This window comes from Taeniopygia guttata, chromosome 9 (assembly GCF_048771995.1).
Source record: "Taeniopygia guttata chromosome 9, bTaeGut7.mat, whole genome shotgun sequence".
Taxonomy (NCBI): Eukaryota; Metazoa; Chordata; class Aves; order Passeriformes; family Estrildidae; genus Taeniopygia; species Taeniopygia guttata.
The window spans coordinates 18,224,057-18,240,689 of NC_133034.1; the positions used below are offsets into that span (position 1 = coordinate 18,224,057).

General features: G+C 43.6%; 1 protein-coding gene across 10 annotated transcripts in view; it reads left to right on the forward strand.

Moving 5' to 3' along the window:
- Nucleotides 1-16,559, forward strand: part of MCF2L2 (MCF.2 cell line derived transforming sequence-like 2) — a 156,499-nt gene extending 139,940 nt beyond the window's left edge. For 7 of the 10 annotated variants that reach the window (XM_012575704.5, XM_012575703.5, XM_012575702.5 and 4 more), the window contains 8 exons: nt 2,080-2,175; nt 4,681-4,770; nt 6,691-6,762; nt 8,439-8,525; nt 10,567-10,685; nt 11,234-11,346; nt 11,768-11,871; nt 13,003-16,559. In XM_012575704.5, the coding sequence (XP_012431158.3) occupies nt 2,080-2,175; nt 4,681-4,770; nt 6,691-6,762; nt 8,439-8,525; nt 10,567-10,685; nt 11,234-11,346; nt 11,768-11,871; nt 13,003-13,103 (782 nt within the window). In that variant the 3' untranslated portion in view covers nt 13,104-16,559. The remainder of the gene's footprint in view (nt 1-2,079; nt 2,176-4,680; nt 4,771-6,690; nt 6,763-8,438; nt 8,526-10,566; nt 10,686-11,233; nt 11,347-11,767; nt 11,872-13,002) is intronic. The other 3 variants (XM_030280652.4, XM_030280655.4, XM_012575705.5) reach the window with 3 other exon arrangements.
- The last annotated feature ends 74 nt before the right edge of the window (nt 16,560-16,633 follow it).

A 16,633-nucleotide genomic window follows, 5' to 3' on the forward strand; every position in this document is an offset into this window, starting at 1 on the left:
CGGTAAAAAGGGTTTTTCACATTTTTAAATGGAATTTCCCATATTTCAATTTGTGCCTGTTGCCTCTCTCATGTTTTCACTGGGCTCCACTGAGAAGCATCTGCTCCATCTTCTTTATTTTATAAGATCCTCCTGAGCCTGTTTTCCTCCAGGCTGTGCAATCACAGCTCTTTCACTCTCTCCTCATGTCAGCTACTGCAATCCCTTAATGATCTTCATGGCCTTTCACTGGATTTTCACTGGAGTATGCCCATGTCCTGCAGAGCCCAGGACAGGACAGCACTGCAGGAGGGTCTCTTGTGCTGGGCCAAGGGGAAACATCACCTCCCTGGACCTGCTGGCACAGCTCTGCTAATGCAGCCCAGGATGCTGTTGGCTTTCTTTGAAGTATGCATTCAGACTCTCATTCACCCTACTGCCCATCAGGACCTGGTTCTTATTATGTTTGGAAATAATTTCCAGGGTTTTTTGGTGTACCTGCAGAATGAAGGAAAAGGTTTGAATGACTCAGGTGGAGACAATATGACTCTCGAGACCAGTGTCTAATGCTTTTCTGGTGCTGGGAGGCTGTGGGGACTTGTGAAATGTGAAGGGGTCCCTCAGGGAAGTGATTCAATTGCAGAGCTGAAGAACTAACACAGGAACCCAGCCCTCTGCGCATGCACTGCTGCACTCCCTGTGGGACTCTCTGATAATTAAATGCTCTGGATTTTCTTGCCCTAAGAAAGCAGAAAGTAAATATATTTTATATACCAGTTTTTGAATTCTTTATAAGCTACAGTATCTGTCCAAAGATTGCCTGGCAGTGGGAGCAGCCATGGCAGGGCATGGCCAACACAGACTGAAAGCCAAAGGCAGCCCCACAGCTGACCCCACTGCTTGGGAGCAGCTCCTTGCCAGGTGCATCTGCCTGTCCCAGAGCTGGCACTGGGTAGAAGGAGCTGAACCACAGTGACATAATTCTTCTTAAAATCTGTTCCTCTCACACCCACCTATGCATGCAGGCACCTCAGATCCTGGATTATCTTGGCTGCAAATCAGGAAGTGATGGGATGCACTTCCTTTGGAAGCACAGCTTGTCAGTCTGTTGCTTGTCTGTCAGTGTGGATTCACTGTCTCTTTGTGTTCCCTTTGTACTCTTGGTCTTCATTTGTCCCTCTAAAGATTTTCATGTGACAGTGTATGAACTAAAGAGGAGGAAAATCTATTGGTTAAATCCCAAGGCTCAGAACCAGGTACGCAACACATGGTTTTTCTCCTGCTCCTTTGCCATAAACCTTCTGGGTGCTATCTGCCCACACCAAGAAAGGAGCAGATGGGGGATTTGACAGGCTATGGGATTTGATCTAGGTCCTGTTTCCTGCAATGTGAGTACCTGAGTATCTTTCAAGCCCAGAGCCTCAGGACCTCGATCCATCTGTGACAGATCTCTGCAGAGGCAGCTGTCAGACAGTGTGGCTGATTATTCACGCAGGAGCCTGGCATGTGAGCTTTGCTGGCATGGCATCCTTACATCCCAGCAGATCAGGAGATCAATTGCATGACTCTGCCAGCTTCAGAGGCTTTAGAAAGGCTTCAGCAGGTAAGGCTGATGATGTACCAGCCACAGGGCTGATGAGGGCAGACTCTTCAGTGCCAGTGCTGGATTGCAGAAGTGGGACTGCTCCCAACACTTGCACGTCCTGCACTGCAAGGCTTCTTCTCTTACTTCTCCCTACAACTCACTGTTCCAACCAATGATGTGTTTCCATAACAGAAGGCACTAGCTTGCTGCTAAACTGTATTTTCCTTTGATGAGAGCTACCTCCCTTCACCTGTTTTTCTTTGGTTTTGTTTTGTTGTTCTCCATTAAAACTCAGTGAGCCAAACTCAACCCAGGGGCTCTGTTTGGTTCCGATGGTTTACTCACCCTGACCTCATGTCACCTTTCTAATTGATTAGCTCTTGCTCAGGCTTGAACTGAATCAAAATTTATTGATTTCCTTTTAGTTGTCATCCACTGCTAACCTTTCCTTTCCCATAAGCTGAACAGCTGTCCCTTCCTTCCTTATTTCTCTTCCCTCTCCCTCTCTCTCCTAGTTGATGCTTCCAGCAGCCTTAACCTTGAGCGCACAGCGCTTGCTAGAAAGCGATTCACATTGCAAGGTCTTTCCAACCGCAGAGCTCCACCCAAAGGTAAAATCACCCATGCAGCATTTGGTCTCAGGCCATCTGTCTCTGCACTCCCACAATGTTCTCTCCATCCCATGGTGCCATCCATCACCCTTTCCTAAAGTGCTGCCACATCTCACCCAAATGCTCCTTCCTGGTGCACACAAGTGGCTCCTCTGCTCAAAGATGTCACCAAAAATTGCTCCCACAGCAGCACTGGCAAGGCAACCTCTGGGTCGGCTGGTTGGGTCTTCTACTGGCGCAAAGTGCAAATAACATTTGTTTCCAGTTTCTCTCAAGGGTCCAAGTGTGAACTGGCTTTAAATGGTCAATGGAACTTCTTTCAGCAGCTCACAGGCTTGAAGAAAGAGTATTGTATCAATTGTGCTACATGAGATTTTTATGTGTGAAATCATCCATTGGTTGGATGTCATTTTTTCAAATATTGTTCAGTTGTGACCTAGTGGGGAATCAGAATTCAGGAGATCTGGGATTTTATTCCGCTTAATTATTTTATATGACACCATAAAATGCTGTGTTTTGCAAACTTGTGCATAAATGTTTCGTAGATATCCATGAAGTTCCTGTGATAGCTGTACAAAGAAGAGACTTTAGAGGAATGAAAGACATGTGAATAGAAATTAAATTGAATGACTACTTACAATCACTTTCTGAAAAGATACTGTAATTACTCCCTTTAATTGTTTTTGTGTGGCTTTTTTCCTGTTCTGATAAATAGCATTTCCTCTGTGAGATGAAAGGTTAGCATGCAGTGATGGAGAGGGTGAACATCAAAGGAGGAAGAACCAAGATGAAAGCATAAAAGCAGAAATACAGAAACATTAAATTATAATGTGATAAAGTACATAAGAATGCACCAAGAGTCAGCATTACTGTAAGATTCTGGTTACAAGATTAAGGCTGCATGTGGTAGCAAGATCCAAGATGGACAAAGTTCAATGCCTGAATATAAAAATAAGTGGATTTTAGATCTTGTGACTCAGAAAAATCAATGACAAGACACAGATTCCAGAACTAATGCTGTAATTTTTGCGAGTCTAGATTTACAATTTTGTTTGGGGCCTCTTTCACTTTTTAATCTCAGTTTTTCTTGTCCTATGAAATGTCTTGCCTTGTATTCAGTGTTCCAGGCAGCGAAGCACAGCTCAGAAGAGCTCATAACCCCTCAGCTGTAAGTGCTCCGAGTTCAAAGCCTTGCTGGGCCTGGTTACTTGAGATTGCTGTGGAACACCTCTTGCACAATGTCCTGTTTCACTTTGTGCTGCTGACCTGCTCCTGCCCAGAGGGAGCTGCTGGCAGACAGGCTGGCTGGCCATGGTCATGGCCACAGGCAAAGCCCCTCAGCACTGCAGGGCTGGCTGCTGGGAGAAAGGAACAGGGAGGTGTGTGCAATCAGCTTGTCCTGCTCCTCAACACTTTGTCTAAAGGTTTTTGTTACTGGCCACGGTGAAGGATGGTGTGTTGAGCTGATCATACCTTGGTTCAGACCTGCTGGGTCTGTTTCTGTCCAGAGCATATAAAAAGGAAGGTCTGAACAATATAATATCCCAACTAACTAGGGTGAAAACAAGATTGGGTATTGACTGACAGTGGAGCATGGACGCTCAGAGAAATGCTGAATGTCTCTGCCTAGGCTGGATATGACAGGCTGGAAAATGTTGTATATAATCACTTTGGTGTTTTAGTCAAAGAAATGCTGATGTCTGGAGAAGAAACTTTGGCATCCTGCACTCCATCAGTGCAGAGACCCCTGGGACAGCCATCCCAGAGCTGGCACCAAAGTGTATCCAAGTCCACACTCAAAGCACCCTGCATCTCCCCACCCTTGGGTCAGCATTAGCCATCCTGGTTTGCAGAGCCAAGTTCATATTCCCTGGGGTGGGCACAACTTCAGCACATCTCATAGTGAAAGCTCTGTCTTTATTCCTGAGGAGATTTAGAGAAAAGGCAGGATGCTAAATAAGGAAACAAAAAACCACTATGTATCCTTCACTTTCTCCAAGCTCGCTTGCACTGGTAAAGATGGAAGCTTGGAGAATATTTTCAGACATTCACACAGTCAAATTTTAGAAATTACAAATATGAACTCCAAACCATTCATTCTTGTTTTCAGTGTATTTCAGGTCAGTCATCACAGAACAAGCAGTTCAGTGTCTAAAATGATCCAAACCTCATCCGTAGGTGCACACCCCATTCCAGCCATCATGCTCATTTCTCTGTGTTTTGTAGCTGTACTTGGACACTAGTTGGTTGCTAAAATAATAATTGGCATGGCTCTTTTCTGAGGTATTAAAATTGGTGCAATTGGAATTGCTTTGAGAATATGTTCATAATAACACTTTCTGTGCTTTTCACCTTGTTGAGGGTATTTTTTTTCTCTCTGTTTTAGAGGAGCAGCATTTCTTTTATTTACCCTTTTCCAGCTGCTGCTTTGCTTTGAACATCTTTTACCCCCAATGCTTATTAACCTCTAACCCTGCCCTGCATTGCATCTGTCTGTTCTCCCAGATCCAGAGTCTAAGGACAGAGAAGTTACCCGTCGCTTTTCCCTAGCCTCCTCCATCAGCACCACAGTTAATGCTTCTGCTGTCACCAAAGGTACTGTCCTGCTGCTTGCTGAGCTGCCCTCCCCCTGCCTGCTGCCTGGTGCATTCACTGCCAAATGCTGCTCACAGAGTGAGCACCCCGGGCTCAGTTTTTACAAAGGCAGGAGGTTCCAGTAGAAGAAGAGTCAGCACCAGTGTAGCACCTGCAGGGAGACAGGCCAGAACATTTGGGATGTGTATTGAGTTGTGCTACCAGCACACAGAGTGACTCTTCCCAGTTTCTCCATTGTAAGCTTCAAAAAGTGTTGCCGGCGTCCATGGAAATTGGATTAATTTTTTTGGCTGATGTGGGGTTAAGTTTCTAAGTTCTCCCTGGTTTGGATTCACTGATGTTCAATTGAAATTATTTCTGTTTCCTTAAAGCTGTTTAGGATTTCTGCTTTCAAGAAGGAGAAAATCTCTTCATTGTATAGCACATATCAAGAAAGCCTGAAATCAAGTCAAAACCAGAGAAGCAATAGATGCCAGTTTTAATTATGTTTAGTAATATCACTGTTACAATTAGAAACAATGTTTGCAGGGAAATTTTTCAATGTGCAAGGGACCTGGGTGCCTAATGCACTGAACTCCGTGCAGTTTGTGTAGGAGCTTATGGAAGTTTTATTTATATAGTTTATTTAGCTTTAGAAAAGGCACTTACAAAATACCAGTTACTGTACTAGTGCCTAGATTTAACTTCAAAAGCAACCCATGAATTTAGGCAAGTTGATTGTGTTGAAAATCAGTTGCATTGTGGGCACATGTCCTACATGTCAGGGATAATTTTGACAACACAACATATGGTTTTACATGGAATTCTGAATATACCACCTTTTGGCAGTTCCTGGAATGGACTGGAGGAACTGGTTTTCAAGGTTAAGATTTTTCAGGGCAATTCACAAATCAAAACAGAAGGCAAAATGGCAGAATTAATTAGTATAAAAATCTTTGCTCTATACTTGTCAGGAAGAAAGTTGCCGAGTATCTGTTGCCTTCCCAGCAGCCGTGAAGGATATGAGCCACATCCTTGGCTGCAATGAGGCTGTCAGGGAATGAGGGCACGGTGGGGTTGATGGGCAGAGGAAGGATGTGACAGTCTCACTACCTACAAACATTTCTTTGACAGCACCTTTAGACCACAGCACTAGAACATCCTCACATGGAAGTGATGGGCATAGCACATGAGAAGAGGTTATTACAGCTTTTTGCCCTCAGCAACAACTCAGAAATACATGACCAGTTGCTAAATTATGGGAAGACTGAGTTATTTCCTAATAATTATTTTCAAAGCTGGGGAACAGAATGAAGCACATCTCTACAAAGAAAATGTGCAACAAAGGGTTGCTATTTAGTGTGGTTTATCAAAGAGAGCATGTGTGAATTGCAATGAAATTTAAAATTTGTTACAGTTTCATATCAAAAAATCCTGTCCTAGAATCCTGTCTGCCAAAAGACTGCTGTCAATATCTTGGGATACTGAGAAAGCTACTTCTGCAATGATTTTTAAAGCTAGAAAACAGAATCAGTGCTTTTCAACTAAGTGTTTTAATTACAGCATCTGCTTTACTAAAATCTTTCTGTGGGTCAGAAGTGTTGGCTCTGTGGGCTGTGCCCTGCCAGCCTCCCGGCTGAGGGCGGGCGCTGCGGGTCCGGCTGCCTTAGTGCCATCTCCTGGGCAGCAGTGAGGGAACATCTGCGAGACCCGGAGGGAAGCAGATTCTTTTGCTGTGATATCTCAATGTCTTTTGACAAAAGGGGTCTGTTCCCTATCCACTTCACTGAAGTGTGTATCTTCACCACATAGAACCCAGGGGTTAGTCATTCTTCTGAGTGAAATGAAAAGTCTTAGGTAGTTAGTGTTTTCAGGTGGTAGGAAAGCAAGTTTCTCCTTTAACAGTATTTACAGCCTTGTGACTCTATAAACTCCACACAGGTCCCCTTGTTCCTGCAGTTAAAGTCAAGAGACATGAAATAAAGAGTGACCCAACTCCCCTGGGGTTTGAAGGTAGGAGTATTTCCATCCTGCATGAAAACCTCGTTTGATATTATTCACTGAATTCACATCTCATCACAGCTGGCGAGTGACACAGGAGCTCATTAGGGGTTGGGTCAGTTTATCTGCATAACTGGGATCAAGACAGCTTGTTACTCCCTTGCCTGTCCCCTGCACTCATATTCACCTTGGCATGGGCCTAAATTAAACCCCCTGTTCTCTCTCTGTTTTGGGAAGTAAAGCTCTAGGCTGTCACCTGGATTTGGATTTTCTGCCTGGCTCTGCCTCCCTCTATAGGGAGCAGCAGCAGGGAGCCAAGGGGTTACTTTTCACCTTCACCTGCAGTCTGGCCACTTGCATCCCTCTTCCCTTGTTGGTGTCTACTCTTAATGAGAGAAGCAGGAGCCATGTGCATGAAGGCTACAGGGGAGGCTAGACTGTGCATTAACAGCCATTTTGGGTGCAGTGTTTCATTTCAGACAAGCAGAATTTCTACCAATTTGTTGCAGCAGATTCATAAATTGCTGATTAATAAACAATACCAAAGAGTTAAATTGGGATGCTGTTCCTCAGCTACTGGAAGATCACCAGCTTCCATTGTCAGCCCTCCCCTTCCCCTGACCATTTGCCTTAGAGAGACACAAGGAGCCAGGTTCCTCAAGTACCTGCTTCAGGACAGGCAGGAGACAGATGTGGGCTGAGGACTCCTTTCATGGTGTTGCTCTGCACAAAAACTTGGTAGGAAGAGCCAGTGAACAGGTCAGTGATGGAACTGGTGAAGTATCAGAGCTATCTCCCATGGCACTCCCAGCAGAAGAGGAACAGAGAGGTTGGAAGAAACAATGCAGAGACAGCAGAAGTAGTTTTGCTGTTTGCAGAATATTTCCTTCTACCAGTAACCCCTGGCACTATGTTTAGAAACACTACCCAGCACCAGTTTCCCAAAGTGTGGGGTTTATGCCTTGCTTTCCTCACTGACAGATGCCCTGATCTCAGCATCCCCTGTGGCTGCAGGGGCACGGGGGATTTCAAGGTGCAAGAACTATCTGCAGCATAGAACTGACTTGCTCCTCACAGGTTAAAAACAAGGTACTTCTGCACAGCATCCCTCACCAGACTGAGTATCTTTAAATAGGAAACAATGAACATTATTACTCCTTTACCAGAAGATACTGCTGCTGTTGCCAGGGCTCTGACTGAGGTAATAACACGAGGGGTTCTCCCCCAAAATTCTGTTGCATTCATCTAGAGTGAAATCATTAATTTCTGGTTTCCCTGGTCCTCTTTTTGCTGCTGTATGGATTAGAAACAAAACCATAAATTATCACCTACAAAATTATTTGAAAAGCTGCAAGGAAAATGTGTTAAAAATGGGTAAGGAAGCTGTAATGAAATATAACACTGCACTATTCACTCAGCAACTGTCTTCCTTAATTAACATCAATGCTTCTGTTTGATTCATTTCGCTGTTCTCTGTCCTTCTCAGACTTACAGTTTTTCTGTGGAATGCTGCTGTCCTTTCACTCATTTGTGCTGGTCATGTGTCTCCTCTTTTATAACTGTTGGACCCCAGTCCACCTGTTTGTTAAAGAGACTGTCAGTTGCAGAGGTGATGCAGGAATTCACTTTGTACTGGTTGTCTGGTCACTATTTCACCTTGAAGACACAAATTGTACTTCCTGTCACAGATGCTTTTGAGAACACCATTTTGGCCCAGACTAAATGTAATGCTGGTTCCACCACGAGATCCGTACCTAGATCTGCTTCACAGACAGGTAAACAAAATTAAATATTTGTAAACTCAATTTGAGAGTGCAAACTAAATTTATGATAATATTTACTCTCTTTATTATAAGGAGAGTTTTCTCTTTTGGTGAATATTATTTCCCATCAAAACAATGAAAGAAAAAGCTTGGATCACTAGCTTAGAAACAATGCCCCAGATTCTGGTTTTCTGAGGTCAGGCTGAAAATAATTATTTTAATTGAAAGCAAGAGAGCTCAGAATTTGATCTGTCTTATTTTATAAGAATTAAGCATGAGAAACAAGCTGTTTCTTAGTCTCTGAAATTAGAATAGGGATTTGTATGGAAGAGGGAGGCTGATGCACGTATTTGTAAGGAATTCTTGCTGGTGAGGTTTCTAAATGACAGTGGCAAAAGACTGTGGAAGCTTTGTCTAATGGAGCAGAGGGATATATTTTTCTCTTGGTGTTTGTAGTCCAGCCTGTGAATTTGAACTAAAATTGCAGTAGCAGTTTGAAATTAATTAGAATCAGAGTATTCTTGTGTGTTTAGACCTTTGCTAGTATTGCTGATGTGAAGAAACTGGTACAGGACAGTGCCACTTCAGAGGCTGGTTTACATCTTTGGAAGCACAGATGACCAGACCATACCTGTGGGGCGATAGCTGGGGATGCAGCTGTGCTGGAAGAAGGTCCCTGTGTCCCTTGTATCTGGGCTGCAGCTGTTGGAGCAGACAGTCCCTGGGTGGCAGAAGGGACTGCAGAGCTGCATGACCATGTGTTGCACCAACCAGTGCTTATAGAGGGAGGATGTGCATGGGGAAGGATTAAATAAACCAATTGATAAACCTATTTCTCCTAGATCAGGTCACTTTTCTCCTTACTGCCTGAACTGTCTGGCTTGGGTTTTGTATTGTCTCAGGCCAGGGTTTGGTGTGGGTTGAGAGTGCTGGGATGTGCATAATCCCACTCTGTGAGAATCTGTCTCCATGCCTTGTGGCCAGAGCTTTGCCTTGTTGAGAGCAGTGACACACAGGATGTAAAGAACTTGGTTCAGCATCTGCTCAGCCAAGTCCCTGTGAATCATAATGCTCAGCAGGTACACCAATTAGGAAGGCAATGGTAAATTGACTGACTCCATTCAGCTCGTAGCTGTCAGGGCTGCAGAATCTTTTGGAAGATGCAATGTCTGTTTCCTCTGAGCTGGACTGTAGTCATACCCATCCCCACCAGAAATGGGACAGGCATCAAGTGCAGGAAAGTGCAGATTATCGTTGCCATCTGCACCAAAAGAGCTACTTTTGCACCATGGGAGCCTCTGGCAGACAGGTCTTATAAGGCTCAGCCTCAGTTTCCCTCAGGACACAGCCTATGGACATGCCTTTCTAGGTTAAGAGAGACTGGCTGTTGAGCTTGGGATGGAAATCTCTCACTGAGTCCATTCCACTGGGTTGGGGTGGTTCTGGTGAAAATCATGCAGTAAGACAGGTAACAGCACAAATATGAGATCTCTCCTCACCCCCCTGGCTGTCTTTGTGCCCTGCTCTGAACCTTCCCTGCACTTGCAGCCTGCTCCAGGGTATAGTCTTGTAATTGCTCAGGTGGTATTATCACCTTAGGGTGAGATGGAGATAAGAAGTCAACCAAAATTCCATGGCTTTGTACTTACTTAAACATGTGGAGGTAAGCTGGAAACGGAATCATCGTGGCCCTCTGAAAGTCATGTCAGTTATCATTTGCTCTGCAGGAAGATTCCTGGTCCTTGGTTTTTGTACCTCCTGAGCTGAGGGGATTGGGCAATGCTGAGCACTGGGAGTATCCATGGGTGTGAATGCTGCAGCCACACACGCTGCTCTCACAGCAGGCACAGAGAGTGGTGCAGGCTTTTAGAGACAGAATAATGGCTGTGACATAATTTTTATGGCAAAGCCATTGAATAAGCTATAAAAAAGTACCAGCAATTTGGTAAGTGGAAGAGCAGGAAGTGGACCTGTGACCTTTATTTTACAGACTGGTTCTCAAAGAGGTTAATGTCTGATAGCTAACTCTTTCTGGCTTATGTCTTTTGAAAAGGTTGGCCCAGCAGACAAATGCCTTCTCTAGACACATTTGAAGATTTTGAAGCCATCCCTTCCAGCATGGATGAACTTTCCAACTCTTCTGATTTGGAGGAAGAGACCAACCCTAACAATGTAATTGCTTTTTAAAATTACACTGATCTTTCCCAGCACAACTTCCTCGTCTTTAAGGATCACAGTGTAACCTGCAAAGTTTGGGTTCATACCAGCCTTAAATCCATGGATGTGTGGGAATACAGAAAATGAAAATTTGATCTGGGGTGTTGGAACATTATTATAAGACTTTTGTTGATCAGGATGTGGATCATAAAAAGTCACCCATACTTGTAAGCTGTCATTTTGCCTGCTACAAAAGCGAGGGAAAACTCTGAGTCTTTAAAAAAATAATTTCATACTTTTCGAGGTAATTTCATCTGCTGTCACAAACCCAACTTTTATACTAGCATAATGGCTTGTGGGTTAAGCCTAAAGTCTAAATGCAGAGAACAGGTCTATCCAAATTTTGAATAATATTTAACCTGGACATGATAAAGAACAATTGCCTACAGAAGAAATCTCTGCCAGCTTGAAATGCCTAATTCAGTATTTAACTAAAATCTCTTGCACAGTGTTCTTTCATCCATAGTGATTGTATTTCTGGTGCCTTGTTTCATTCATTTTAGGGGAGCAATCTCTTCCGGGTCGAAGGCAGTTTTGAGAGCTGTTTCCCAGATTCTCTTACTCTCGAGGATGGAGATTTAGTGCAGTTTGTGCAGGAAGGAGAGAATGGTCAATGGTGAGTATGGCAGAGAGACAGAACTGGACAGCTAGAACAGCCAGAACCTCCTGGAAAGTATGGAAATATAGGCTGGATATTACGGAACAGTTTTTTTACGTAAAGAGTGATAAAAGTTCTGGAATGGTCTGCTCAGGGAGGTGGTGGAGTCACCATCCCTGGATGTGTTAAAAAAAAAGACTGGATGTGGCACTCAGTGCATGGTTTAGTTGAGGTTTTAGGGCTGGGTTGGACTTTATGGTCTTGAAGGTCTCTTCCACCCTGGTCATTCTGTGATTCTGTAGGGATACCTGTAGGACTGCCCTGGGTCCTCTGCCTCCTTCCTTAGTTTAGGAAATAATAGCCCAACATGCACCTCTAAGGAACACAACCCAGGAAAGGGCAATGTAGGAAAATTGACTGACTGTTCTCTGAGTTTCAGGTTAGTGAAGAAACTGGTCTCTGAGAAAAGCGACTGGGTTCCCTCCAGCATATTGCAGCCAGCAGAGGGGGACAGTAACAACATAATTAAGAGCAGCAATGCAGGTAATAGAGAAAATGTATTACTGGTTTGGTGGGGTTTTTTTCTCCATACTGAAAAAGAATGTGATAGAAAAAAAGAAAAGTGATAAAAAATGCACTTCTGGATTGAAGTACTCACCTGAGTGCATGTCTGTGCTGCAGTCTCTGGTGACATGGCTGAGCTAACCTGAAATTTGGTGCCTGGGTGTCATAGCTAGTCAGGCACAGCAGCTTTCCTTGGCCTGGCTTAATTGTTTTCCCGTTTCTGAGCAGAACTTGAGTCTCCCATCCAACTTCTATAGCTATCAGTACTCAGGCTGGCTGCTTTACAGCAAGCCTGAGTGTCTTATACACCGGGTGTGCCTGCAGGACAGCTTTGATCCTGGCATGGATAGACTTTGGATGGAGACCAGCATCAGGGCTGTGCTTCTGGCCTAGGTTTGAAAACATTAAAATTTCATGAACCATTACTGCCTTCATCATATTTCACAGCTGGCTCCAAAAGCTGCAGGAAGGGCTGCTCTGGCAAGATTTCAGCCAAATCAGCACTAAAAGCCATCCAGTCACAGCTTTGCTTCTGACTTAACACCCAAACAGGTTGCACTGGAAAAGCTGAATCTAAGCAACTCTGCAGATCAAAGGTTTACAATTCAGACTAATATTTGTCCATCCTTAAATATAATTTACCAAAATATGTCCTGCTTTTCTGCTAGTAGCAGAAGAAAGCAAAACCTGGCACAGCCATCCCCTGGGGATCTGCAATGGAGAGCTACCAGCACTTTATTCTGAGTTACTGATCTCTTTTGATTTTTTTGGTCAGTTTATTTAAGTAGAGGAAATCCTTTTTCAACCTCAGGATTCTTTGCTGTGGTGTAAAGGGAGTTTGGTAATTGCTGCTCCTTCACCTCAGCAGCCCAGCAATGGCCCTCATTTCACTGGCATGTCCAGAGCTTCAAAATAAAAACAAAGCCAGGCACACATTACAGTTACATACCAGCAGAGCCTCCCTTATCTTTTGTGAAGGAGTTAGAAGAGCAGTAGAATTGTGATTTTATGTTTTATTTTATTCCAGGCTTTTAAGAAAGAACCTCGAGACTGTAGATGAAAAATCCTGCAGATATATTGTAGTGACAATGCCCATGTCCTCTTTTTCAGACACGTACAACGACTCCTGCAGCACAGCCTCAGTAGAGTCAGACACGAAGGAAAGCGAGGTGGCCAAAAGCTTCCCAGCAGAACAGAGGGCTGGCAGCTGAACAGCAGGACCAGCCTTCCTCAGGACCCTGTCCACCTGTCTTTATCTTGGGTGGACACTGGATCAAAGTTGCCTTTCTCACAAGCTCTGAGGTTCATAATTCACTACAATTTTATCAACATGAACAGATGAGAACTGTGCTGTCCACCTGGCAAGCTGGAAAAAAAAAAACAACTTGAAAGGAGCATTAAACATCCAGAAAACATCAAACCTACCTTCAGTATTAGAGGAGAAAAATGCTTCTTGCATTGATTATCAAACTGTTTCAGAAGATGTGGCCTAAATTAGGTCGACAGCAGAGCTGAAGAGTGTCTATGCACGCACCTTTTGGCAACTTTGCTTGAGCACCACATCACTGCAGAGGGGCACATGGTGGTTACGAGTCCTTGCTCCACCCTGGGGTCACCTGGAGGTTTTTCCATTTGCTTGCCTCTGGCTGTGCCTTCCCTATCCTCCTTAATTCCAGCTGATACATCATCACAAATGTGCCCTTTTTGCTGTCAGTCAACACCAAAAACACCCCAGTTGAGGTGGCTGTGGAAAGGAGACTTCGGGCTGGGACCATCCGAGAGGCTCGGTGCAGCCGTGCCGTGACTCCCCTGCAGTGGCCTGGGAAGGTTCTCCTGCACACATTCCACACCTGGCATGGTGCAGGTGGCAGCTCCTGCCTGGGAGGTGCAGGGCTAAGCAGGGAAGTGAAGATGTGTAACAGCTACTGTGACAAAGAACACTTTGAACTCTTTTTACAGTCTAAGTCATTCCTCTGCCCCCTCTACAGTCTCTAGTTGCTGGATCACAACCCTTTGCATTTGGTGCTGAGAATTCAGTTGAATGCCATTTACTGTCACATGTTTGAGTAGACTGCATGCTTTCCTTGTGTGCTGGGCTATGAGTAGATACATTTCACCCCCCATTTGGAATATACTTAAGCATTGCAAATAGGCAGCGAGCATTAGATGCTCCGATGAGTGGATAAAGTGTTGTTAAATACTTCTTTCCAGGACATTTGATGAAAGGACTGTACCAAATCTCTGCCACATAAGGATGTAATGTATAATATAAAGTGATTACAGATGTTATGATTCCTATAGAAGCCATTAGCTCATTTAGAGCAGCTGTTAAGGCATGAAGGCATTTTGATGGTAATTGGGTCTTAGGTCCCACAAAAGCTGCTAGTACTTTGGTAAAGATAAATATTGACTAAGTCTTGCAAACAGGCAAAGATCAGTCTGGTAAAAATGAGCTCAGAAGAAGCTCAAGAGTGAGTGAGTGGCTTTCACTCTTAGGGATGTTTTGTTTAACCCTCAGACTAGTGGTGCTTTATGTAAATAACAAAGGGCACTAAAAGCACCAGAAATGGAGATGAAGCAAACCAAAACCCACTCTTTACTAACTGAGCCTCTGAACAAAGCAGTAGGTGTGTGTATTGTTTCTGCTCTCACCTTCGAAGGGACTCAGTGTTTTCCTTTGTGTCTCAGTGGAGGCAAGTACCTTAGTGTGTGAGTCAGGATAGCTGTGGAGCAGGTAGGTAGTCCTGTTTGAGAAAAAGCCTTGGAGTAGGTAAAGGCTTAGTCAGTTTTTTTCTTTTTTTTGCCTGTGAAGACTTATTGCTTGATTATAAGTTGCACTGTAGTGATTGATTCCCATGGCTCTTCTAACCCTCCATATCTAAACTCTATGATTTTGACATTTTCTGTTCAAGACTAAAGGACCTTTCTGGAAGCTATTTTTATTCTACAGAGGTAGGAGCTTGCCTGTTTGAGTTGGTCATTTACCTCAAAAGTGACATGTAGGCTCTCAGGAACAGGAATCCTCTTGGTCTACTGTGGTTATCAGCATCTTGCAGGAGGAATTGATTCCTTTCAGTCCCCTAAGGAAATATGCAGTGACATTTTCTCATAGTGCAAATACTTTATCCTCTCTAAAATAAGTTCATTCTGGTTTCTCTATTACTTTCAGTAATTTTTGCACAGGAGCAGTGCTGCTGTCTACCCCTGCCCTAAGCATAGGAGAGGGAAGGGCTAGGGAGCTTTGATTGCACATTAGAGAGTATAGTAAACTTTTGTGTGTGGGAGAGAGATAGGGAAGGGTTACCCTGAGTGTATGAAACTGCCAAATTGAAGATTTGTGATATTGCTGATGGATGGAAAGACAAAGGAGAAACCTTCTGGCTTTGCTGATGAGACAAAATGGGATTTGATGACTTTTTGAGTTTTTTAAATAATATGCAGGACAGTCTTTTAATTAGTATATTTCTGTCAAGCAAAGTGATAATTAAGGGGGTGACTCTCCATGTACAGTCTAGAAGATGATTTGGTAAAGTCCAGCAAGACTAATGTGTATGTAAGGGTATGCTTATTCTGTCTGTAGGTCTTTGACACCATCATATTCAGGTAGATGGACCTAAAAATCATAGATTTCAAATAAGGATTTCATTTCAGTGTTGTTTGGAGACGCTATAGTGACCATTTAGAAGTAATTTAAAAGTAATGGTTGTGACTAAGATTTGGCTGTAGAAGACACCAGACCCCAGGTAAATCTGTGCTGCTGCAGCCCTTGCTGCTGGCCCAGTGCCTGGCTGGGCCTGGGCTGGTCACACCTGCCTTCCAGGCTGAGGGTTTGCCTGGGCTCTCCTCTCTCTGCTCTGCTGCTCTTCTGTGAAACTTCAGAAACTTCACACCCTCAAAAGTGCTCACTCAGGTGTGTGTGGGCTGCAGAGTCCTTCCCTGGCACCAGTGGCGAACAGAGACGGGCAGTTGCATGACACACAAGTCTTGCTTTTAGCAAACCAGGCTAAAATTGAATCAGGCCCGATCCTCTCCTCTCCCTGTAACCACAACCAGGTGGAGAACCAGACCAGTGCTCGTTGTCTTGAACACAAATAGCTACAGCCAAACCACACCTGAATTCTGGCTTTTCTCGCCAGCGACAGCAAAGCTCTGTGTGTGTCATGTTCTGGTTGTGTGTGTGATGAGAAGCCATTTTATTATCTATGATTTTCTTAGAGTCTTGATATTTCAAACAGGATTGGGTATGAGAAAGGCCATGAGCTTCCTTTCCAAAAATACTCAAAGACTTCAAATATATATATGTGATTAGAAATATATAAAAATAATAATAATAATAATAAAGATCCAAAATGTGTATTTCTTCTTGCAGCTGGACTGAAATAGCTGCTAAGATTTCCTCTCCCCTGCTGAGAATTGGTACAGTTTGTTTTTCTTACATGATTTCCATGGTGTTGATAATGATGTATTTGTATATTGTGACTGATGAGAGATAATCAGACAGGGAAAGAGAACAGAATTACCTGTCCTTTTTTCCAGTCAATACAGAATGTATGAATTTATTACAAGAAAAAAAAAGTGTGCAAATGAACTTCCTGTAATTAGGCCATTCTGACCCGTGTAGAACCACACTTTGTTTGAAATTTATAAAAATTATAACTAGTACAAAACCCTGTGGTTAATGTCTCTATATGAAGCAACAAGTAAAATGAGATTTTTTTTTTTCTATTTGAAATAAATGAAC